This window comes from Pagrus major, chromosome 11 (genome assembly GCF_040436345.1).
Source record: "Pagrus major chromosome 11, Pma_NU_1.0".
NCBI classification, from domain to species: domain Eukaryota; kingdom Metazoa; phylum Chordata; class Actinopteri; order Spariformes; family Sparidae; genus Pagrus; species Pagrus major.
The window spans coordinates 9,665,103-9,689,220 of NC_133225.1; the positions used below are offsets into that span (position 1 = coordinate 9,665,103).

The following is a 24,118-nucleotide window of genomic DNA, read 5'->3' on the forward strand; positions in this document are numbered from 1 at the left end:
ACAGTACTTTTTGCTTTCTACATTTACTTGATAAATTTAGTTACTAATTACTTACATGCTGCATCAGAGTTAGAGTAGCATATTTTTAAATCATTTTATTTTTTGGGTAATTAGACTTTTTTTAAAATCCTAAATATTGCATCTGTTAATTGTGGATCCAATTTGATTTACCTCTTAAGCAAACAATTAAAAACTCAGTGGATTATCAAGAAAAAAAACACAGTGATTGTTCTCACTGGACAGCAAAGTAGTGCTTTAAAAATCAGTTTTATCATTCATAACTTTTGGGTTGTGAAAACTCCCAGACTGATTTTCTAAATAAATTATCTTTCTTATTCAGCATTGCAGACAAGTATAGACAAAAAAGTGTTATGTATGTGTTCCAGTGCAGATGTTTTATATCAACAAGGGCACGTTTAAAGTAAAAACAATTGGGTTTTTACTTTATACAAAATGTGAAGTTTCATGTCGAAGGGCCAATCAAGACCTCAAAAGTCAAATTAAAGTCAATTTAATGACATTTAAGGCCTCACATAAACACCAGCCCAAACCTTGCAACACAAATCTAATGACTTATTAATGAAAGCTTTAATAATGCTTTATTGATCAGTTACTATTGATAAAACCAATTACCTTATAAACCCATTAAAAAGGGGACCTCACTTGAAAGTGCTACCGGAGCATTGTATTACTGCATTACTTACCTCAGCATTCTGAAATGCTAATTCAAGTTGGCTAAGTGTTGTAGCGCCACCTGGTGATCCAAGCTGAATTTGATTCTGATGTAGTTAAAAAAAAAAAAAGGAGAAAAATGTGGAAGTTGACTTCAAGCAAAGACCAGGCATCAGTGAAACATCTCAACAGTATATTATTTTTATTAGTTTCTGTAACCAAACCGAGAGAATGTAAATAAGACCGTACATATTTTAATACAGCGATGAAACCCCTGTACAAGTTCAACAAAAAACAAAACAAAAAAAACAAAAAGAAAATATCATAACCCTCCCTCCCTCATCCATCCTCCAAAGCAAGGACTCTTCCCCCGGTTAGGGTTGAGGTGAGGAGGACACCCTCCCCACCTCAGGGTGCATACTACTGTACATATCTGAAGGACCCTTGTCACCACAACCCCGAGATGAAAGCATTGTGGGTGGGACAGCCAGCGGAGGTGAGGCAGAGACAGAAAACAGCACTGATTGCTCTCATCAGTAAAGACAACAAAACAATAAGTGTCCTTCTGCCAAAACGCTTCGGAACTTGAGGCTTCTCATTTCTTCTTTTTCCTCGTTCTCGGGGTATGTCGACCCTCACGGCGAGGGAGGAACAAGAACAAGACACACTCAAAAGTTTTCTACGGTTTCAACAATCAACTCCTCACCATTTTCTATTCCTCTAAATAGCCCTATCCTGCTATACTCTAGCTAAGGGCACTGAAATCAGTCAATAGCAGCAGGTCTGGGTGCTTTACAGTGAAGTGTGTATAGGTGTGTGTTTGTGTGACAGCAAGGATGGGTGTGAAAGCAGTGAAAGGGTGTGTGACAGTAGCCCCTAAACTGGAACAGCTGTAAGTAGTGATCATACATCATCCATGTAATCCTTAAAGTCCACTCAAAACTCCGCTGCCATGGCAACAGCAATCCTAAAAGGCTGTGACATCATCTCCGCGCTGCTTTAACCTTTGGCTAAATATACAGGAGAGTCCAGCGACAAGCTTCCCCGCCTCCCCGTTTATACCACAAACACACACCCGACACACACACCCCAACACATCAATAATTCTCAGGCAAGGAGATGAGAGCAGAAGGCAGGAGCAAAGGCTCACAGGCAGACTAATCAATAAATCAATCATTAAATTCAATTAACTGCTGCAATTTTCACATTTCCAATCTGGTAAAACAAAAAAACAAAACCCAAAAACAAAATGACAACAGAATTTCGGATTTCATGTCTCTGTGCAGTAACTGTGGATGAAACCGTTGAGTGAGCGTGCGTGCGTGTCGTAACGTGGTGCATCGCCACGTGCACAAATCTCTGGATTAGTTATGATGGGAGACTGGGCAACAAAAAGTGTGCTTCACTAAATGACATCTCCTTAACAAGATTGTTTTGACTACAGAAACAAAACTGATTCATTCTTTCGTTAACAAAAACAGGTTTCTCCTATAATATGCATGATCCTATTTGGGAAAAGAAATAGAATAAAGGAATAGAAATCAAGAGCTATAAAAATGGCAAACTCAGCAGCAAATCTCTTTTCAATTTTTCTTCCTCCGACTCGCCTCTGATCTACCGTCACGGTAGATTTCTACGGAACAACTTGTGCAGCCATTTTATCGGCATCTAAATATGATGGAAGAATCCAACTCAAATGCCGCCACCTACAGTGGGACAAGACTGGGGAAGAAAGAAGAGGATTATGTATACGCAGGACAGTGCCTACTCTCATCAACCACTACCTTCTGGACCTCAACTCATCCTCCTCCCCCACACTGTCCCCCAGGGCTGATATGAGGTGGTGACTGAGTGAATGGGGCTAGATTCTCTCTCTTCCGTCCATGCATATCGTCATCTGAAGAGGGTCGGGAGCTCTTTACTTGCCCTCTTCCGGTTTGATGGCCTGCGGTTTTATGGGGCCAGTCCGTATGGGCTTGGCGGTGGAGATGGGGGGTTTGTCAGAATCTGGGCGCTCAACTCCTGCCTGGAGATTCGGTGCTGAGGTGTCGAGTGGGGGTTTTCCTCCCTGATCCAGTCGAGATACTTTGCTGACTTGTGGGGCCTTGAGTTGCTGCTGTTGCTGTTGTTGCTGCTGCTCTGAGAAGAACTTATGGGTGGACTGGAGCACCTCAGCCCGCTGCTTTGCCTGTAGAGTGATAGAGCAAAAATTAAAGTCAAAACACAGTTCACTGAAAAAACATCTCGTCATCTAAAACAGATGCAAAGAACTAGCAGATAAAACATAGATCCAGACCTTTAGGTCCTGTTCAGCCTTCAGAGCCGCGTGTGTGCCCCTGGGTGCAAGGGAGGGACCAGTAGGTCCTCGGGGAGGATGCTGGCTGTGCTGTGGGTGCTGTGGGTGCTGAGGGTGCTGAGGGTGCTGAGGTCGGGGATGGGGCATGAGACCACCACCCACGTTGGCTGACATTGGAGGGCCCATGGGAGAGCGTTGGACACCTCCAGCAAACGAGTTGACATGAGGCGGTCGAACCAGCGGAGAGACGATGTTGGGCTGAGACAAAATCTGAAATGAAGAGGTGACAGTTGCCTTTCATGCCAGTAACCAGTCAAGTACGTATATAAAGATGATTAAAATACAGGTCTTGTGACCATTATTATACCTGTGGGTTGAACTGGCCGGGGAAGTGCTGTGTCATTCTCATGCCAGCAGAGCTCTGCTGAAACTGCTTCTGGTACAGCATACTGTTCATCTTACTGGACTGGCTACTAGGAGAGGTGGAGCTGGCCCTGCAGGCGGAGGAGAGTGAAACAACAAAATCATGTGAATAAAGTGCATGACTAAATGGCACATGATGGGTTGACCACACTTGACACTTTGCTGACTTTTGTCTGTTTAGCACAAGCATTTTATAAAAGAAGGCCTGCCGCGCAGCTTTGCACTGCAAGGCTCAGCCACTTTGAGGTTTGTTGCAGATTGTGTGTACACATGTATTTATGTTTTATTTTTTTTATGTTTTTGTACCTGTAAGGGCTGGAGGTGGGTGTAGTGCTCCTAGCGCTCATGGGAGGGGTTCCAGGCTTCACATCCATCCCACTTCCAAACAGCTTCAGATCCATGTCCATCTGCAAAGTGTCAACAAAAAAACTGTCACAGCTCTACTACGAAAAATCATAGCCAGTTTCTGTGTGTGTCTAAAGGGCTGTTGACAGCAGGAACAACAACAGCAACAATAACCATGTGAGCTTTCACACTGATGAATGATAACATCCTGTAAATGGTGGTGCAAAGTATACACTATACAATCCTGTTAATGCTGACCATAAGAAAATGAAAAGGATACAGGTTCATGAAATCCGTCAAAGATGAGGAGTTACTCTGTTACAACAGTTGGCTTCTCTTGAAGAGAACATTTTTTCATGTGTTCGTATGAGTCAACATCAATTATCCTGATGACTGTCAAAGAGGACATTAGTAGGAACCAAGCAATGTTTTAGTTATTGTTGTTGGTGTGGACAGCCCTGAAGAGCCACACATGGACACACACCACAGTACCTTGCTGGAGGGAGGCTGCATCATGCTGTGGTTGGGACCCATGATGCCTCGGTATGGCTGGGAGACGGGGGGCTGTCGGTTGATGTTGGGGGGCTGGGCCTGTGGAGGAGTGGGGGGCAGTGCCAGGAGGGGCTGGCCTCCACCTGAACCAAAGTTTGGCAGGGACAACTGGGAACTGGGCAGAGGGACGGTCACCTGGAGAGAGAATAAGATGCACAAATGTTAAGTACGAAGAAGCAGTGGGAAGAAAAAACAGAAAATGTACCGTTTTTCTTTTTCTTTTCCTTTTCTACCATCATGTTTATTTGTAGGTTACCTGTTGCATTGCAGAACTGGGCGACTGAGTGTTGCTATAGTAACTACTCTGGCCATGTTGTTGCACCTGCCCCGAGTACATGTTTGAATGCTGATTCATCCCCTGTCGTGCCTGAAAAAAAGACTAATACGTCAGATGGAATATATACATATACAAAATAAATAAAATACAGACTCTGTAACATTTTTGTTTCGCAGCTCGGTTACCTGCAGCAGGTGTGTGTCAATGAGCTGGGAGCCTCCCATGCCAGAGGGCTGGTTTAGCTGCGGCTCAAACAGGATGGGAATGTGCTGGGTGGAGGAGGGCTGCTGATAGGCCAGATTAGACTGAGGCTTGCCCAGCTCAGATGCCTGGACGCCAGCATAGCTATGCAGCGATGGTCCTGACAGCATCATGGAGGGCTGCGACAGGCTGCTCTGCATGAACGCCTGCTGAGACCTGACAGAGGACAGATCAATGTTAGAAGAACAATGCTAAAAAAAATAAAAATGGAAGTCCTGGCACTTCAGTACTCTGCTCTAAAACATGGCTGAAACATACAGTACGGCTGAACACCTGCTGTGTTGTGCATTACCTGTAAGGCTGCAGAGAGGAGCTGAACAGGTCCTGTGGCTGAGAGACTGGAGGGCCAGTGCTGAGTCCTAGCTGAGCCTGGTGTGTGTGTTGGTGCTGCGGCTGACCTTGCAGTGGAGCGTAGATGGGGATAGGAATCTGCTGCACTGCCGTCGGCTATAAGGTGAAAGAAACATATTGGTATTTGAATCTTCAATGTTAAAATAAAACAAAAGAAAAAAAAAAAAAAAAAGGAAAAAAAAAACAAAACCTGGAGGTGGCTGCTGAAAATCTCTACCTGCGAGAGGCCAGGCTGGAAGCCTTGCTGCTGCGCCAGGGAGGGAGGAGCCAGGCGAGGGTGGGGTGTACTAAAGAGGTGGCTAGTGTCCATGTAGAAGGCTGGAATCTGAGCTGCAGAACCTGGACATACAAGTGATTACACATCAGCAATGAGAAACAGACAAAAACAGCTCTTCAAATAAGCTGTTGAAACTGAATTTTCAGGGCTATAAATTTTTTTTTTTTTAAATTTCAAGGAAGTTGGTGTTAAAATGTATACAGATTGATGAATATTTTTAGTACACCAACATTACAGTTCAGTGTCGTTTCTCTCACCTGCTGCAGACTGAGAGACGTACACCTGTGGGGTCTGCTGCTGCTGGGGCAGGAGGGGAGGCACGCAGCCCAACTGAGAGAAGCTGCTGCTACTACTGCTACTGCTGGAGGCGGACAGACTTCCACCCTGCAGTTGCTGGGGCTTCACCTTACAGATGTTAGGGGGGTCAGAGGCTGTGGTGGTCTTGGTGCTGAGTGATGACGTTGTGTATGTACCAGAACCTGCAGGGTGCAGATAAACACATGGTGAATACTGTAGTGTACTTACAATGCCAGACAAACAACACTGTAGATGTTAACTGGGAGTTATGTTACCTGACAGAGAGGTGCTTGGGGTAACAGAAGCCACAGGGATCTGTGGCATGGAGGCTGAGGAGAAGGTGGAGTAAGAGGATGCACAGGAGGTGATTGGGGAGGAAGAGGAAGTGACTGGAGAATTCTTCTCCAGACTCGGTGAGTTCTCCCAAGCTTTACGAGCCGATTCCATCTGAGGAGGAGACGTAAGAAACTTCAGTCATGTTTCACAGACACTTTAGAGAAAAATATTTCTTTGAATGTAACATTGGCTGGAGCATGCTGTACATCCGTGTACCTTTAGTGTTAGGTCAACAGTAGCAGGAGAGACGGTGCTGAGGCTGGAGCTCTGCTGCAGGGTCTCTCGCCGAGGGAGGGGCAATGAGTGGGGTAGTGCCACCTGAAACACACCAAAAAAAACCCAAAGCAGTATTTGAATCATGCCATCTTATAAAAACTGTGTGGTCCAGATGTGTTATCTCTACAAATTAAAAAGAAAGCTGTACAACACTTTGTACCAGTGTGAAGATGTGTACTCACGTTTGCCACCAAACTCTCTTCCATTTTGTTCCCTCCTGTGGGGACACTGTCAGCCAGTGAGGAGGAGGGGGTGGTGTAGTCAGTGACAGACTCCTGAAAGGGAAAGACAAATTCAATACACAAGAAAACATGATACACAAACTGGGGAAGGTATAATCTAATTAATAGATCCACTCTTAAATTTTGTCTTGAGTTATGAAGACATTAGTTACTTGGTAAAATAATTTATGACACACAATCATTTAATCATCATTCAAAGTATAAGGCCTAGCTGTGAGGGTATGTGACAATGACATACCTTTGAGTTACTGTTGTACTCTGCTGACGGGACTGTGATCATGCACTCGATGTCTCCTCCCAGTTCTGGTACTGTGGTGTCACTGGTTGGAGGACTGGAGTCTGTGGCTCTACTTACGCCTGCTCCAGGGACTCCTCCCTCCAGCCCCTCGACTTCTCCTCCACGTGCGTCTTTGGCCTTGCGGTTCTTTAGAGAGCGCTCTTTACCAATGGGACCTGGCTTGTACTCCTTGGTTTCCACTGGTTCCATTTCAGGAAGCTTGGGAGGAGGAGAGATGAAACATTTACATTTAAGTGTTATTTTTTGAAGAACTTAAAAGATATCAGTGTTGTTCAACAGCTTAAACCGTCAAACCAACAAAGTTTCCTGAACAGCAGTTACCTTCTGCGTTTTGATTGGGCCAGCTCGAGGTTGTTTCTGTCTCTGTTCTTTGGGAGCAGGTAGTTTGTTTTCAGAGCCACTTTCTAGTAACGCTGGAACTCCATCGCTGTCAGTGCTGCCTGCAGACGATGGTGCTCCAAACTGAATACTGTCTATTGCCAATTCAACACTGCCCTCTGATCCAGGCTTCACACCCTGAAACAAATAATGTTTTTCATGGTTTATCGCAAAAGGATCATACACTCAACAAAACAACAACAAAAGGTGAGACATTTTATTTAAAGATACCTCAGAGGAGACGGTGCCGGCAAAGGAGGTAAGAGGTTTGTTCCAGGCACTCACAGAAGGTGGTTGTGGAGGACTGATTGGACCAACTGGAACACAAATATTATTTTAGACAAGAGCTTGCTGTTAAAATTCCCTCCTGCATCTCAACAAGATTCAGGAGTAAAGACAAATGACATTTTTTAAAATAAGATTTGATGTATCCACTCACGCTTCTTGACATCAGGGAGGACAGTGGAGCCCGCTACCTTGTTCTCCCACAGTTCTGTACCAAGAGTGCTGTGTGTCTGTGTAGGTGCGGGGGGTAGGCTCTTTGAGGTGAAGTCCACAGCGGCAGCGGGGATGGAGGGCAGAGGAGCCACTGTTCCTTCCAGAGTTTGAGGGGATGCAGCAGGCTGTGACGAGGCAAGGTGAGGATGCTGGGGAGCAGAAATAGGAGGCTGCTGTTGGGCCTGGGGCGTGGGGGCTACAGGAGGCTGAGACTGTGAGGCCTGTTGCTGCTGTTGTTGTTGTTGCTGTTGTTGCTGTTGTTGTTGCTGCTGCTGCTGTTGTTGTTGTTGTTGCGATGACTGCTTTTTAGCAAATCTTGGTGGCAGCTTTCCTCCACCTCCTCTGCCCTTCTCACCAGAGCCCTTTTTACTCCAGTTCTGTTTAGTATTAGAAGTGTCAATACAGTATAGAGGTAGAGCTCACTATCAAAGTAATACACTGCTGTTTCAGCTCAAGCCATGCCTCCGCTTACCTGAGTAGTCTGTTCTTCTTTTTTCCGTTTCTCTTCATCCTGCAGACGTTTCTGTTGTTTGCGGGAGACCACTTCTGTGAAGCCGTCATCATTGGTGCTAGACTGTGGGTCCTCTGTGGTGGTGACCTCTGGGTGGTCATCAATGATTACAACACCTACAGTGACGGACAAAAAGGGATCCAGTCAGTCACATTCATTTTTCATGTGATGAGCATCTGGAGCCTGGGATAGTGTCACAGCATAAATGTATTTACTTACTAGCGTAATTGTTAAGATCAAACTGAGAAAGAGCATTCTCTTTGGGCTTCTTTGCAGCCTGTTTGGCCTCATCTTTGCGACGTGCAGACTGCTCTTTCGCAGACCTCTGGGATGCTCCTCCGGCTGTTGGTGCTGTCGCCTCAGAGTTCTGCTGGGCTGTAGGGCTGTTTGAATCAGAGAAAGAGAGACACATGGTGGAAAGAAAATTTTAGTTAGTGGAGCAACAGTGTGTCATTGTAAGCTTGAGACACAAAAGTTTACATGTAAAATAATATATCAATGACATGCAATTTGTGCAAATATATCTCATTTGCAACCAAAAATATACGTGTTTTTTGTTTAATTTATCACCATCTTGTCACTGAAGCATACAACGACACAGAACCTACTAGACAGCAAGTGTGTTGATGCATCAGATGAAGGGAGAAAATGTTTTCACTCTGATCTTTCTCAAAAAAGCCACAACCAAGGTACAGAAACAATCTAAAAATATCACCACACTGATGCCATATTTAGTTATCTTTCAACCAAAAACACTTCAATGGCCAACTAAAGCACACATAAGGAGATTAATCTATCCAACTGGAGAATCCTCTAACAGCCTAAGCGTGTTTGAACAGGCAATACAAACAGTTTACTAAAGCATGTAGATTCTGTGCTAGTGTTATGTGCAACTATTAAGTAAGAAGAATACAACACAAAAGGTTTATTGTGTGTGAATAAACCTGTGGTGTTCACGGAGTCAACTTCATTGTGCAGACAGTGTTAATGTAAGCAGACAAAATAAACGCTTAACAACAGACAAAAGCCTGATTGTTCAAACTCACCCCTTTCGGCCAGCTTTGGCTCCTCCCCTCCTCTCTCCCTTGCCCCCTGCGTAAGTCCGGCCTGGTTTGGCTCCACTGTTGCCTCTACGATTCTGTCTCTCTGTAGGCCTCTGACTTGAGAAACTTCTCTTGGCTGCAGGAGCCCCTTCACGCTTTGGAGTCACTCCTCCGTCAGGAGGGGTTTTACTGGGGGTCAAAGAGCCCTGAGGGGGTGCAGGTGTCGGGGCAGAGGCAGCAGCTGCTTCATTAGCAGCCTCCAGTGCTCCTTTCCTTTCTTCGCGCTCCCGCCTTTCGTTGAAGTCGCTGCTCTCAGAGGCAGTTTCCCATTCTTCATTGGCTTGATCTGAAGAGTTTTGATTGGACAAGTCAGGTGACTTGGTACCAACTGCAGTGATGGTTGGGCTGCTGGTATCTGGCAGGGGAGCTTCTATAGGAGAGGGCAAATCCGGTGCAGGCATAGTGGCTGCCACTTCCGCAGGCACAGTTACGGGGGTTCCTGGAGCTCTAGACAGGGTTGGGGAGAGGGAGATTGGGACAGGGGCAGAGCTAGGGACAGCAGCAGCAGGCACTGGAAGAAGAGGTACAGGGGGACTGGGCGCTGTGTCTCCACTGGCTAACACTGCAGCCTCCCTCTCTTTCAAGCGCCTAAAGCGAGGGGGTTTATCTTGCCTGGGGGGCCGTGCTGGTCTGGATCGACGGGGCCGTTCTCTACTACTCTGAGGAGCCCCATCCCCAAATTTCTTGCCATCAGACTTCGGGGGCCGTCTGTCATTGGGAGGATTGTCATATCTTGGTGAGGGCTCCGTGTCTTCAGGCCTGAATGTCTCCATGGGTTTAGAGGGCCACTGAGAGGAGGACTCTCTAGCTGCTGGCCGTCTGAGTGGGGCTGAGCGAGGGCCGCCACGTTCTCTTGCTCCACCTCGTCTACTGTATAGTCCTCCTCTTCCTCTCCGAGAAGGCTCTCCTTTAGGAAGGAATCCTGGCTTGGGCCTGCCTTCATCGTCCCCTCTGGGTCCCATCTTTTCCCCCATGTGAGGAGGTCCAAAGCCTGGCTTGTGAGGTCCAGACCGGGGCTCCCCAGGGAGCTCTCTTCTCAGTGGACGGCTAGGTTTGGTGCTGGGCTCACGGTCAGAGGGTCCAGTATCACTGGCAGACTCCCTCCCACCTTCACTTTCTGAATCTGTGTCTGAACCACGGCGCCGTCTACGTTTTGGTATAACCTCAAAGTCTGAGCTCTCACTACGCGTCTCGCTTTCCTCCCTGTTGCGGAAAGCAGCAGCACCTCCAGCAGAAGGTAAATCAGAGCGTGATCGTGGCTCTCGGTAAGGGTACTCTGCTCTGCTTCGACCACGAGTTCCCCTGCCTCGACCACCGTACGTCCCCCGATAGCTGCGTCCTCTGGAGTAATACTCCCCTCGGCCACGTCCTTTGAAATTTGAGTCAGCAGGCCACTCTCTCTCTCTGTCCTTGTCCATTTCCTTCTCCCGCTCACGTTCCCTCTCCCTCTCTTCTCGTCGGTAGGCACGTGGAGGAAGATTGGACTCTTTCCTAGGGGGCAGTTTGGGTTCTGGATGTTTGTCATTGATGGGCGGTTTGTCTGCTTTCTCCTCTTGAGAGGAAGAGGTGGGTGCCCCAGATGAAGGCTGGGAGTCCCTGGCTCTCGGATGGCCAGTCGGTGTTTCCTCAACCTGAGCAGCTTCTCTCTTCCCCTCACCTTGAGGTCTGGAGCCTTCAGACACAGCAGCAGCTGCAGAAGGAGCTTTGGACGACTGATCCTTTTTGGACCGGTCTCCTCTTTCCCCTCTCTCATGACGCTTTTCCCTCTCCTCTCTTTGCTCCCTCTCTTCTTTCATGTCCCTTAGGACAGGCTTCTTTATTGGTCCAGACCTGCGGACAGGTCTCTCTCCCCCTGGTCCTTCCCTGCGTCCGGCCCCTGATCTGCCACCCCAGCGTAGCTCAGCTTTCTGCTTGTTAGGGGCTGGCAGAGGCAGCTTCTCTTGTTTGTGTAATCCATCAGCAGGGGGTGTAGCCCTGTTGCTGGTAACTGCAGCCTGGGAGTAGAGTTCATTCTGGGGCTTATCATCAGCCCGTTCTCCTGTGTCCTGTAGCTCTAGTGATTTTGTACCTAGGGGTAACCCATCAAACCTTGGCTCATCCAGTTTGAGGGAGTGGCTGGAGCCCTGGGAGACACTCCTCTGGAGCATAGCTTGACCAAGAGCTTCTACCTCCTCCCCACTGGGTAGGCCTGGCTCCTCAGGATCAAAGGCTGGGCCTACTGGCACCCTGTCTAGAGGCCCTGATGCATCCTCTGGACCCTGGGTAAATGCTGCCAGGGCCTCTGTGGGATCCTGAAAGAAGTTACTTTTATGCGAGTCCAATGCACTGTGGTCCTGGGCATACATAGCTGGGAGACCCCTGTCCAGATCCAAACCAGAGTCCATCCTGTAGAGAAACAATTGTTATTGCGTGATGTGCAGAGAATAAAAGCTTTTCCTTATTTTGTCACTTATTTTTATTAATTTTTTAACCTCGGCTCCTTGTTATCATCTCGCTGTTTTGGAGGAGTTACGGATGGCAAGGGTTCCGACTGTGGGTATGGGTCTGAACCCCACACCATCCGTGAGTCTGAAGGCAGGCCATGGTCACGAATTGGCCGGGTCAAGTGGTCGAAGGAGTCAGAACTGGAGCTAGAGTTGTCTCCAGGCTCTCTACGCACAATCTGCTTTGGAGGCATCCTCCCTAGAGACGACAAAACAGAAAGACTTTAAACTTGTTGTCTGGCACATCTGTCAGCTTGTCAGTACATTAAACACAAACAACCACACTCATTCATTCTTTCTATTCCACATAACTCCATACCAGGGTGAATGTTAGCTGGCATGTCCATGGGAGGACGTCCTGACATCATGCGGGGGTCCATGTAGGACTGCATCATGAGCCAGCGGGGGTCGAACCCCATGGAGGCCAGGTGCTGGTGGTGGGGGCCCATAGGCTGATACATGGAGCGGTGCTGCTGTTGCTGCTGCTGCTGTTGGGTAGCTGGAACTCCACCACTTCCTGATGGGGACACCGAGCCTCCACTCTGCTGTTGCTGTTGTTGCCATTGTTGCTGCTTCATCTGCTCCTACAAGGCCAATGAGGAATAGTGATCAATAAAGCTAATTTGTTACTGATAATTTAATAACTTGTATATACTACATTGTAAACAGGTTGAAGTTACGAAATTTTCTTTTGTTGTGCCAACTTTGATTTTCAAACTCATTATCAAGTCTGCTTTTGGTTTACAGTTTGACACACCCACAATCTTCGATTTAACCAGCAAAATCTCAGCCAGTGTACACTCAAGAAGCCAGATGTGGACACCCTTACCTGCTGTCTAAGGAAGCGAGGTGGCAAAGACTTCTGAAACTGTTTGGAATAGCCTGAGGTGAGTGATGGACGCATAGCAGCTGCAGCTTCTCCTTCCAGCTGTGGTGGTGCCACAGGGACTTCCTCACCACTGGGGGTGTCGATGTGAGGCAGGGACAGGTGAGGCTCATCCACTAGAGGAAAACAAAACCAATAGTATCTAGTGGCATCACAATATACAGTGATAATTTACATGAAAAAAAAAGGCTCAGCAATAGCTCACCTCTGTTATCCTCGATGTTGAAATAGTCTCGTATAGGCACTGTTGTCCTGTCAGCCTGGTTCTCCTCCATCAGAGGGACCTCAACCACGGAGCTCTCTCCTTCACCCTGAGGCTCTGGAGCTATAGTCACAGGTCTGTGGACAGGGGGGCTGGGCTGATGAGGCAAGTGAACCTCCTCCTCTACACTTGGTTCCACTCTCTCTCGTTCTCGCTCCATCCTCTCGCCGTCTCGATCCACCAGCTCAGGTAGAGGGGCTTGCATGATTGGGGCCTGTGATTGTGAAACTGGGGTTGAAGGTACAGGACTGGATACAGGAGCAGGAGCTGATGAGGAGGCTTCCTCAAGAGCAACTCCTGCGTCATCATTGGTGGTCAGAGCAGGGGATGATTTGCCCTCAGTTGCCTGGCGGTGTTTTTCATTGAGACGTTTAAGTTTTTCAGCACAAGCAGCGAGGCGCTGCTCTTCCATCCGCCGTTCCTCTTCTTCTCTCCTCCGTCTTGCTCGTTCTACGGCTTCAGAAACTTCTGCAGGCTTCTTGCGCTTCTGTCGCCAGGCCTCTGGGTCCTCCTCAGCACCAGGTGCAGATGCAGCAGGTGGTTTACTCCCACGCGGAGCTCCTCCACCAACAGGACGACTGCCGCCCTGGAGAAAGGAGATGCGAGTACAGATACAGACTTATTGTCCTGCTGTTCAAATAAAAAAAAACAGTGCACACATGATGGGTGGCTTGAGCAATGCATATTCAGCTTTACCTGGTAGTCTTGTGGAGCAGCTGACTTATTGTACTGCCCCATACTGCCAGGTGATGGTGCTCTGGGATCTGCAGAGTCAGCCCATGCAGTTTTATTGCTCCCACGGTCCTCAGACCCCTCCTTCCAGCCCTCCTGACCGTCCAATGGCCGAGATCTCATACGCTCCACTTTACCCATCCACTCCCTGAAATGACATCAATATAGTTTAGTAAAAACATCACAGGTTATTCCAGCAGACAAACCACTCACTTCAACCTCAGACTCAACATCAAAACCTTGCTAAAAAATGTTCTTACTGGACATAAACTGGCTTTGATAAATTGTATTAAAGAATGCATTATTGTGGCATGTTAATAATTTATCATACAGTGTGTTCTATCTAAATACATGTATGTCAGTTATATTATATTATGCTCTTGGACTTGGAATCATGATGCAATAGTTTCCTAATGTCGGCACAAAACATGCACAAATATTTCAGTATCTGAACTATAGTGTTTGTCGTTTTTCTTTGTTTAAGTCTGTTTACTACACAACATATTTTTCACATGACTGTCAGCCATGTTTCAAGGCATGCCAGAGATCAAAAAGTCAACGTGAAAAGACTTGTAATTGGTTTGCCAAAGGATGCCATGGTAATGTACTTGTAAGTAAAAATTGTTTTTAAAAACATTATGCACTGGATATCCACTGGATATCCACATCACAATTAAAAACAATCTATCTTAAGTAGGGACACACGATATAAAATTGGACCGATAAATTATCGGCAGATAATGAAATTATAGCCGATTAATAGAACCGATAATACATAGCCAAATAGCTTCAGTTGACTTTAGACCCCTTAAGTAAGTGCAGCATTTACACACAGTATGTGGCAGTATGCACCTTTAAAGTGGGTTTGCCAGCCACCAATAAACACAGAGAAGAAGAAAAATACAAAAGTGTGAAATTATTATCGGTATCGGCCGTGAGAAGCAGGTAATTATCGGTTATCGGTATCCGCTGAAAAAATCCATATCGTGCTCCCTCATCTCAAGTTTTCAAATCTCCAAAATTTTATTTTCAGACTCTAGTGACTCTGATGGAAATGAAGACCTTTCTGCAAAGTAGAAAAACAATCTAAAAAGTTAAGGTTCTCTGCTGAATCTTTAATAGTACAGTAGAGAAGTTAAATAGCGAATGTGAGACAATGGCAAGTTTTGAGATGTTAAACTCAAAATACTCACCAGTTTTCTCTTTTTTCTTTAGCAGCTTGGTTTTCCTCATCATCGCTGAAGTTTAGTTTCTCGGTGTAGTCCACCTCCATCTGAGCTCCTGGAATGCAGGGGAGACGGGATTGATAGATGTTCAAACTACTGTAAAATTACCTAATTAGTTATATCCAAAAGTTTAGAGGTAATTTATAACTTATATACACTAACCTGCCCAGCCCTCATCAGCATCAGTGTCTAGGTTGTCCAGCTCTTTCAGTTCTGTTGCGCTGACGATTGAGGGTCTGTCTGGGTCCTGGAGCCAAGACTGAGGGGGAGCCTGCTGGGGTCGTGCTGGACGAGGACCCCTGAACACCCAACAGACGTATAAGGAGAGGAAAGTTCATTACGGGACACAGTCTAGTAGATTAAGAATTTTCGCCAATAAACTGCAAAGATGTACAAAATTGTTTTTATATTGATATGTACAATGTGCTTCTACGTAATATTCTGACACATTAAGCTTATTGTTTAAGACACTTGGGTTCATTTCTTATAATAATCAGCAACTCATATGAACATAGCTTGTATAAAATGTTAAAACACCCTTTAATTTTTTTTGTTAATTATCAAAGATGAATCCAGAGTACTGCAGCACCAAAAAATGCAGCTTTTATTTTGCCTCAACACAGGTTTTTAGGGCCTTTCCATTAAAATATGAACTCACTTTGCTCCGTCTTGTGATACAGGGTATCTGAAGTTCCCTTGCCCTGGGGCAAAAGTCATTTGAGGGTAGGCGTGGAACATCTAAAACCCAAACACAGTAAGCATCACATAGGGTCAAGAAGGGATAAACACTACGACTCTATACTTAACTCCGATATGCTAATGTGACAATCCAGAATGTCGAACTATGACTTACATAGGGTGGCATCATGCTCCTGAAAGCAGGGTCGAAGTGAGTTGGCACCCCTGCAGGAGGCTGCTGCCCCCCATTAAGTTTAGGCTGAGGAGGGCCAGAGGGGGGCAACCTCTCCCTGCCATCCCTCTTCTCTCTCTGACCGTCAGTGGTTACATTTCGGCCAGGCTCATCAACTTCCCCTGGTGGTGTAGAGGTACCAAGGCCCGTACTACCCTCCTCCGGAGGCCTGTTGTCCATCTCAGGGGGGCTGGGTGCAGTGTTCAAATTCCTGCCTCCACCCTCTCGCCAACTCCCAACATCTAACACGACAGAAGAAAAGGAGAGATATTTATTGTTTGACTTGACTTACAGGAGGGGGCATGATGTTCCTGAAGACAATCAGTGAACACTGACTGAGGGTTATGTGCAGGAGTGTGGCCTTACTTTGAGGTCTGAGGCTGGGGCCTGGTCCATAAGGCTCCTCCTCTTGACCGTCCCCTTTCTCTGCCTCACCAGCTGCCTGCAAGCTGGGAAACTCCTGGTGAAATTGGCTGCTCACACGAGGGGCTCCTGTACAATACAGGCATATTATTATGAATGCACAGAAATCAAAAGATCGAATACAATACAGTGACTCACAGAGAAGCACTGAAAGGTCTAACCCTCACTTGGTGTACAGGTCCGTTTTCAACCCAGCATCACGTTTAGTACAGATCAAACGATCTGCAGACTGTAATGGTTGAATGCTGTATGACTATAAGCCTACAACATGGGTAACCATGAGTAGATGTAATGCTCAGTGAGAATGTGTAGAACATATTTACCGTCTAGTTGTGTCTGCTTGCTGTTGGCCCACGAGCGACTGCCCCCAATAGAAAGCTCTTGTGGCTGGAGCACTGCTGGTTTGATCTGGGGTGGAGGTGTCTCCTGTTGCCTGTGGCACAAAAAAAGGACCGAGCTCTCATCAAAACTCATAATTTGAAATGTGGATGACATAACATACACCTTGATTTAGAAAGAGTTTTACTAAAAGGAAAAGAAGCAGTTTGTGTATGAACTCAATTTACCTCTCCTCCCCTCCCTCAGTTCGAGATGCCCAGCCACTACCGTCTTTGGGGACAATGTTAACGTTGGGGTCGTTTCCCTTGTTCTCTGCCTTCAGGCTGGGCAGGTTGGCCGGAGGGGGCATGCGCCGGCTGACCGCAACTTTACCCAAACTTTGGAGCCCATGTCTGGCAGCCACTGAGAGGAGGAAAACATTTCACATGTAGGAGAAGAGCGAGGAAAGGTTTTTAAGACAGTCAGGGTGAAAAGTTGATCTTCCTTACAAATTATATTACATTGTCTCGATCAGCTGAACTCAAGACAAAATAAGTTATTCACATCTACCATAAATACAGTTCACTTAATAGTTATCACATGCAATAGTATGAAAGAATAATACTGAGTAAAAGTAGGGAGCTTACCCGCAGTTTTCTGGGTTTCCAGAGATTTGCCCTTATAGGTATTGAAGAGGCTAAGGGTTGCATACTTTGTTTTGCCATCCTTTGCCTTGGTGCTCTGCCCTGACTTCTCGGACATTTCGCTGGAAACTCATTGAGTCTGGTCCTTTGGCCTCGCCCCCAGAACCAGCCTCCTTTAGACCAAGAGAAAAACAAGACCACCACAAAAGGTGCAGAGGTTAGAGGTTAGGCTCTGGACATAAGACCACAACAGAGCAGTATCTCATTGGTGCTGTGCTGCAACATGGAGTTTGGGCAAGATGGACAATATGAAGGTAAACCAGCTGTCAAAAATGCCCCATTGAGCTTTGTTAAAAACACTGGAGCATGAGCAAACTGCAGAGCATGCTGCAGGCAGCTGTTTCAATTATTAGCCCTTTTCACACCGAGATTCTGCATTATCGCCGAACGAAGGCTTGCCTTTACACTGCCTTTTTCTGTTCACACTGAACCAAGCAGCGCCGGCATAAAGCCACTCCAGTGTGTCATTTCATACAGCATGCTGGCGTTGCAGAACCAAAAGAGGCGGTACTCATCATAATGTTGAAATCTGTGGGGTTTTTTAACGTGTGTCCCCCGTTTTCCACTCTATAATCTTAACATGTATCTGCCAACTGTTTATAAATCATATGTATGCTGTTATAATGTGTTGTGATTTGAGATCCTGATCCACCATGCATCGTGGAAAGTGACAAAGTTACATATTTTGCTCTAAATTACATCACAGAATCACTATCAGTAAATAACAGACCCTGTCTGGCTCTTATTCACGAGAAGGAATACTGTTTTTTTTTGGCCGGGAGGGCTGACCATTGCAGACGGAATATCAGTGCAAGATTCCCGCCTTGAAAGGGCAGTGTGAATGGGGCTACTGATAGGCCATGTGTGCCAGGGAACAGCTAAAGAAGAGCACGACTGGGTCTAGACTTGGATCCTGAAGAATAAACACCAATCCTAATTTTGTATGCAGTATGAAGCCAATATAACACAGCACGACTGACTGACTGGTGGGGGCACTCAAGGCAAATGGAGCAGGATTAAAGCTACTTGGAGGGTTAGCTAGAAACAAGCAGAAAGTGCATTGGAGTGAGCAGAACCATGGACAGAGAGACAGCATGTTTGGGGCTGCAGTGTCTTTCCTAAGTCACACAGAGGTCATTTATTATTAACGGAGCAGTGGTGGAACAGTGTCTGTGTGTGTGGTTAGGTGTGTGTGAGTATCTGTGTGTTGGGGGGAGCTGACAGCTCTGATGAGCTCAGTCTATCTGCAACTTGGCCTTGGAACACTTTGCAAAGGAACATCCACTTAAAGGAAAAGTCCTTTCATGTGAAAACAACCTGGTGTGCATTTTGTAAAATAACACCAAATGCAGTGATGGCCCAAACCATTTCAATAGAATACAGGTTGCAATTTCTTTCTCATATAGAAAATTATCTGTGGCATTAATAGTTATGCTTGTCATTACAGCTTCTTAGTACTCGTACACGACAAGGTGTTATGGGTATTGTCTCATAAATTTTTTTTTTAAAAATTAAAATCTAAAAATTTTGTGTTATTTTAATAATAAAATGCAACATAAAATTATTGTATTTGTGTGCCTTTTAGATAAATGCTGTTGCATTTGGGATTATGATGATGTTTTGATGCTACATGCAAAATAAAATGCATAAAAGTTAGTTATTTAAAGTGTATCATTGTCAAACAAATTACACCAAGCTCTGCATGCACATTTTAACCAGGGCCTGAATCTGTACTCTGCTCATCTACTTCCGATGCTTGGTACAACCACTGGTCTCATGTTAGTGCATCTTTACACTGGTCAGAGTGTTTCTGTGCCTCTGCTTCAGGTGTCTGCAGTGTCCAATAAAAGCACAAAGGGCACAATTACATAGCTTCAAATGATTTACCCTGTAAGTAGACAGTGCAGGCTATAAAACGCCCTCTCTTGGCATTTTCATCAAAATCATTCTAGTTCTTGTCACTGCTTTTGATCACTAAAGGCTGAGGAATGGTGACACTTTTATGCATTACTACAATTGAGACTTTGGGCCAAAGTATGTGAAGATAGACTCTCCAGCTGTCTAAAAATTGATTCTTCCAAAAACAACAACACTGGACGAAGAGCTTTTCAAATCTGAAGACGTGACACCACATAATTAGTGTTTTTACCAGTCTTGTCACAGTCATTTAGGCCAACAAACCTTGAGTTCTGACAAAGTATCAGCACTAGTCTCCATCTATCTAGGCTCTGTGATCACAAAATTGTGCACTTTTGATTCCTTGAACACATCGACCTGCTAGTCAGTTTGTTGCCAAACTTGGATGAGTATGGTATCTTAATTTGGCTGAGCAGACTGATCAGACATTAGCAGATAAAATCGATTGAATTGTGATGCTCGACAGGAGTTTGGGAGGCAAGACTATTTGAATGTAGCAGGGACATTTTATTTTAAAGTAGTCTCTCTTGACTATAGCTGGTGTTTGTCTGAAAGTCCCACACACCACAAACCACAAATTGATGATATCAAACCTGGCCACGATTCACTTCTTGTGAGAGGCCATTTTATGGATTATGGCGCAGACGATGGGTGGAAAGACAGAGTAAAGTGTTTGATGTCAGATTTTATACACACTCTATTTTGCAAAGGGATATGGGATGTATGAGTGTGCGTTTGAAATAAGGGAAGAGAGAACAGTGATGAGAGGCCAACGAGCCCAGATGATAACAGTCCTACTTCCTCTGTGCTCAAACCATAACTTATGTTACCTGTTCAGTGCCAGTGAGACCAGAGGAGAACCTTGGGTGCCAAAGTCACCTGGGGATGAGCCCTCCACACAGAAGGGGTCAAGTTAGTGTACCATCCCTGTTCACTTCATCTCTTAAACTATTAACATGCGTTCACTGACGATAAAGGAGAGGGAACCTTTGTTGTATGGAGAAATGTCATGGAAAAAAACACCCAAGATTTTTCCCAGGGCATACAACAGCATCCCTGCTCCCCAGTCTCAATCAGCTGAGCCCAACCTCCAGGCTGACCGTGCACCCCTGCAACTACTTTTGCATCACAGTCCATCAATCATGGTGCGTACATACTTTTCCTCCCTTTTGTAACGCACACACACACACAAAATACCAGCATTTCTGTGCTTCGGCTTGACAAGAACTAGTTTATTTATACTTGTGCATGTGTTAAAAGGTTTCTCACAGATTTAGCGGTCTAATGATATTAATACAGCTTCCGCTCATTAAACTATGTGACCAGTAAAATTACCTCCCTGTCTTGGTGATGATACTTAACAGTAAGAGGTCAAGAAACCCACTACAGTCAGTTCACTGTATTGAACTGTCCACTTCAACAGTGGAATGACTTATGCTTACACACATTTAGGAATCCAATAACGTCAGGGAAGTAAAAACCTCAGCAGTTATATTTAGAGCCCAACCGATACTGTATTTTTGGGGGCGATGCCAATATAAATTTTAGAGTGCAAATAAAATCTGATATTGATAAATCAGCAGATATTCGTTACATGTAGAATACACATTGTATATGTACATAGCATACACACAAACTAACATCAGATTACAATGATCCCTTACATGTAGTAAACACTTGTGACTGATACGTAGGGGAAGTAGAATACAAGTAGGATACAAGTAAACAATAAAAACTAACTAGGAATTAATTGGGAATCTAATAATTATAAAATCACCCCAATCATAATTTTCTGCATTATGTTCTGTAAAACGTTTTCATATTAGTACATACCGATACATCTGATAATCCAATATTGGCCGATAACATTAGCCAACAGACATATAGGTCGGGCTCTAGTCATAATGGAGGTCTAAATTAAGAAGGTAACTGTTCCTGCCCCAAAATAACTTTACGTCCCTCTCTTGCATCGTAGATTTACTTCTGGACTCAACCTGCATGTCGGCTCAGATAACTTACCTGTACAGTGCTCACGCACCCCATTCTTTTGTTTACAGCGGGTCATGGGACTGACCTGTCTAATGCAACAGTGAAGTCACAGAATGAGAAGTCATGTAGATGGCCTAAATGATGGGTGTTGAAAGAACAGGCTTGTATTTCAGTGTCCCTATTGGTTTGTATTGTAATGTTGTCTAAAGTGAAGAACTCCGGTCCAAAATCTCTACAATGACAATGGTGGAAATATTATGCAAATCATCTTTACTTTTACAAGCCAAAGTTACATCAATAAGACAAGGTTGTACTTTTAATCATAAAATATGTGTATGGTGTGACATAAAAATCAAGATAACGGACTGCACGTCCTGGGCCATAAAAATAGAAAAATGTAATGTTGTTTCCACCACTTGAATTGATTAGCACATGAAGCACCTGCCAACTAATCTTCACTTTGATCAGTATCAATGCAAGGGGCTTCTAACATCCATTGCTTACTGGTTTTGGCCTTACGAAAAAACGCATTGAAAAAGCTGTGGACTGGAAACCATTTAAGATTATTGGGGTCCTCCAACGCCAGGCAATCAATACCAACTGAGAAGGTCTCCCTTGGGAGCTGTTGGTAATTTAAATCAAGCACAGGAGAAATGGGAGGGTGGCCATAGTTTCATTCACTGGGCACTAAAGTGCGTAGATTCAATGTCCTAACGAACCATTTGTAGCTGCACATGCCAGTTTGAAATATACACATGGGAACACTTTAGGGGATAAAATGCAAAATTTGATACCTACCCATTTTAGAGTCTGTTTATTATGAAGAGAATCACAATATAGAAATCATTAGCATCTCATTTTTCAACACAATACAATGCACAATACCATTATCAGCAGTAGATCTCTTATCAGGCCATATCATTAACTGGTCAATCAATAAGTACCACTCCAATCAATACAAGTCTGACTGGCCTCCCTAAACCTAGTCAGATGCAGACCCATTTCTATTCGTGGATGCATACATAGATACAACACCATGCTGCCTATTAATATTCCTCCAGGTGGTTTCCATATCTACATAACGAGTTTGTGAATCATCTGGAGTGTTTCACACCGAGCCCTACCAAAGTCCAAAAAAGCGCACACTCACACAACAAAAATGTGCTCCTTCATGACCAATTTTGTTGGATCTGCATGATATTATGACTGAGAAGAAAACCACTGTGCTAATCTGTACACAGGACGTAACGACTAAGAATACATCTTAATACATCCTCAGTTAGTCTATTTTATATCTTTGCATGACACCTGAATTGGGACTATTTCTGTAAATCACTGCCACTGATGAGTCTGCAGGCCATCCATCCCCATGAATCAAACTATTGGTGGGCTGGGTGGCTCTTACCGGCAGGGAGAAGAGGCCCTCTTCGCCCGGAACTCAACCAGACTGAGCTCAAATAACACTGCAATAGCTCAAAAGTTGTACACACATATGCCAACGTCGTATCCACCCCGGCGACACAGACTTTGGCGATTAATCTAAAACGTGGTGCTGTTAGAGAGCGGGCCGCCAGCTTGCATCGTTTAGCATAGTTTCGTTTCTCACTGGTCGCCATCACATCCACTTCCAGCCCCTCAGTGGCCACAGCATGCTAACCCAGCTAGCGCTGTGTGAACACCAACACACCAGCTACTGGGGCACAACTTTAAAAAAAATTCAACTTGCGTGACGTGCAGACCCACCTGCCACCGCCGGTGCCTTCTTTGTCCTGTCAGCTGTTGTGTGGCCCGACTTGAAATCCGGTTTCGGCCTGGTTTTGATGTGGACGAATGTGTGTCTGGCCGGCGGATTACAAAAGCTGGCTAGCCCGCTAACCCAGTTCGGCTAACGATGGTTAGCTACTTTGCTCGTTGGCTGCCAACAAACCGCTCTCCACATGCACGGCTGCTGTTTTACGTCTTCTCCGCGGGGTTTTAAGCCGCCGGTCTGTCCTCGTCTGCTCGGCTGCGACTGCGGGAACCGGTGTGTGGTCGTCCCGTGGTTCCGTGTCTCTCCCCACCCGTTATCTCGTGCCAGACCGTTTTTCTAGATGAGTGAGGCCCCGCTCGCGCCGCGGCCTGTCGCACAATCAAAGATGGCAGCCCGGGGTTGCCAGATTTATCGTCTCGTATCCCCCCCTCTCTAACCCCAAACCCCTGTGCAGGTGCTCAGTCACCACATCTGTCAGCTCCAACATCGCTCAGTGAGAAAGAGGTCAGCCACCTAGATCCAGCTTCTTTACAAAAGAGTGATACACTACTTTCCTGTTGACATTAATAGCATTAACACTCTACACTGATCTACATTAAAAAAAAAGGAAATAAGATTATATTGAACACCTCAAAGCCAAAAAATATAATGTTTAATTTTAATGTAGGCCTACACATTTTGTAACATTTGTGGTTGATCGCTAACACTTAACATAGGATTAGAGTAAATGATAATACATAATAGGGCGAATAATAATTGCTATATTCAGTAGTAAAAACAGCAGGCTATTAAAACGCACAGTGACTAAGCTGCAAACAAAGTCATAATCATTTTAGTGATTTTTTAACAAGCGACAAAACTTCTGTACGTGTTATCCATTGAGGCATGAATGAGGCGTCACATCTTATCATATTAGCCTATTCTAGCCTATTCCCTGAAAATATTGTTATGTTGGTTGGTATCATTGGGCCTATGGCTTAGGAGTATGTCTGAATTTATTTTTAACAAGGTTGTCATAAATAAAGCCTTTTATAAAATGTATCCTGCTGTTGAGTGTCCTCTTGACTCATTTTTTGAGTGGTATCTCTAGTCTTACTTGATAGATCAATAAGGTGAACTGTAACA

General features: G+C 45.2%; 1 protein-coding gene across 4 annotated transcripts; it reads right to left on the reverse strand.

Moving 5' to 3' along the window:
* Positions 1–848: 848 nt before the first annotated feature.
* prrc2c (proline-rich coiled-coil 2C) lies at positions 849–23,346 on the reverse strand. Of its 4 annotated transcripts, none has more exons than XM_073477097.1 (34): positions 22,987–23,346; positions 17,281–17,450; positions 16,882–17,056; positions 16,639–16,748; positions 16,259–16,384; positions 15,836–16,134; positions 15,641–15,720; positions 15,145–15,281; positions 14,950–15,037; positions 13,721–13,904; positions 12,968–13,610; positions 12,706–12,878; positions 12,196–12,460; positions 11,865–12,075; positions 9,337–11,778; positions 8,510–8,673; positions 8,252–8,406; positions 7,721–8,156; positions 7,513–7,598; positions 7,225–7,419; positions 6,844–7,101; positions 6,546–6,638; positions 6,304–6,405; positions 6,027–6,198; positions 5,712–5,933; positions 5,395–5,516; positions 5,119–5,273; positions 4,751–4,982; positions 4,545–4,655; positions 4,229–4,423; positions 3,698–3,798; positions 3,336–3,462; positions 2,969–3,238; positions 849–2,860 (listed from the first exon to the last, which is right to left on the reverse strand). In XM_073477097.1, exons 2-34 carry the CDS (start codon positions 17,393–17,395, stop codon positions 2,591–2,593), a joined length of 8,514 nt encoding a protein of 2,837 aa, XP_073333198.1. In that variant the 5' UTR covers positions 17,396–17,450; positions 22,987–23,346; the 3' UTR covers positions 849–2,590. The 4 variants fall into 4 exon arrangements, with proteins under 4 accessions (XP_073333198.1, XP_073333197.1, XP_073333196.1 ...); XM_073477096.1 differs by having other exon boundaries at positions 4,545–4,667; XM_073477095.1 differs by having other exon boundaries at positions 5,368–5,516.
* Between the last annotated feature and the right edge of the window lie 772 nt (positions 23,347–24,118).

Coding starts and splice junctions, on each gene's coding strand:
- prrc2c (XM_073477093.1), bottom strand. CDS start 17,395: ATGTCCGAGAAGTCAGGGCAGAGCACCAAGGCAAAGGATGGCAAAACA. Junction 15,038..15,144: donor TGCTGATGAGGGCTGGGCAG/GTTAGTGTATAT, acceptor CCTGCATTCCAG/GAGCTCAGATGGAGGTGGAC. Junction 8,407..8,509: donor TGATCTTAACAATTACGCTA/GTAAGTAAATAC, acceptor CCGTCACTGTAG/GTGTTGTAATCATTGATGAC.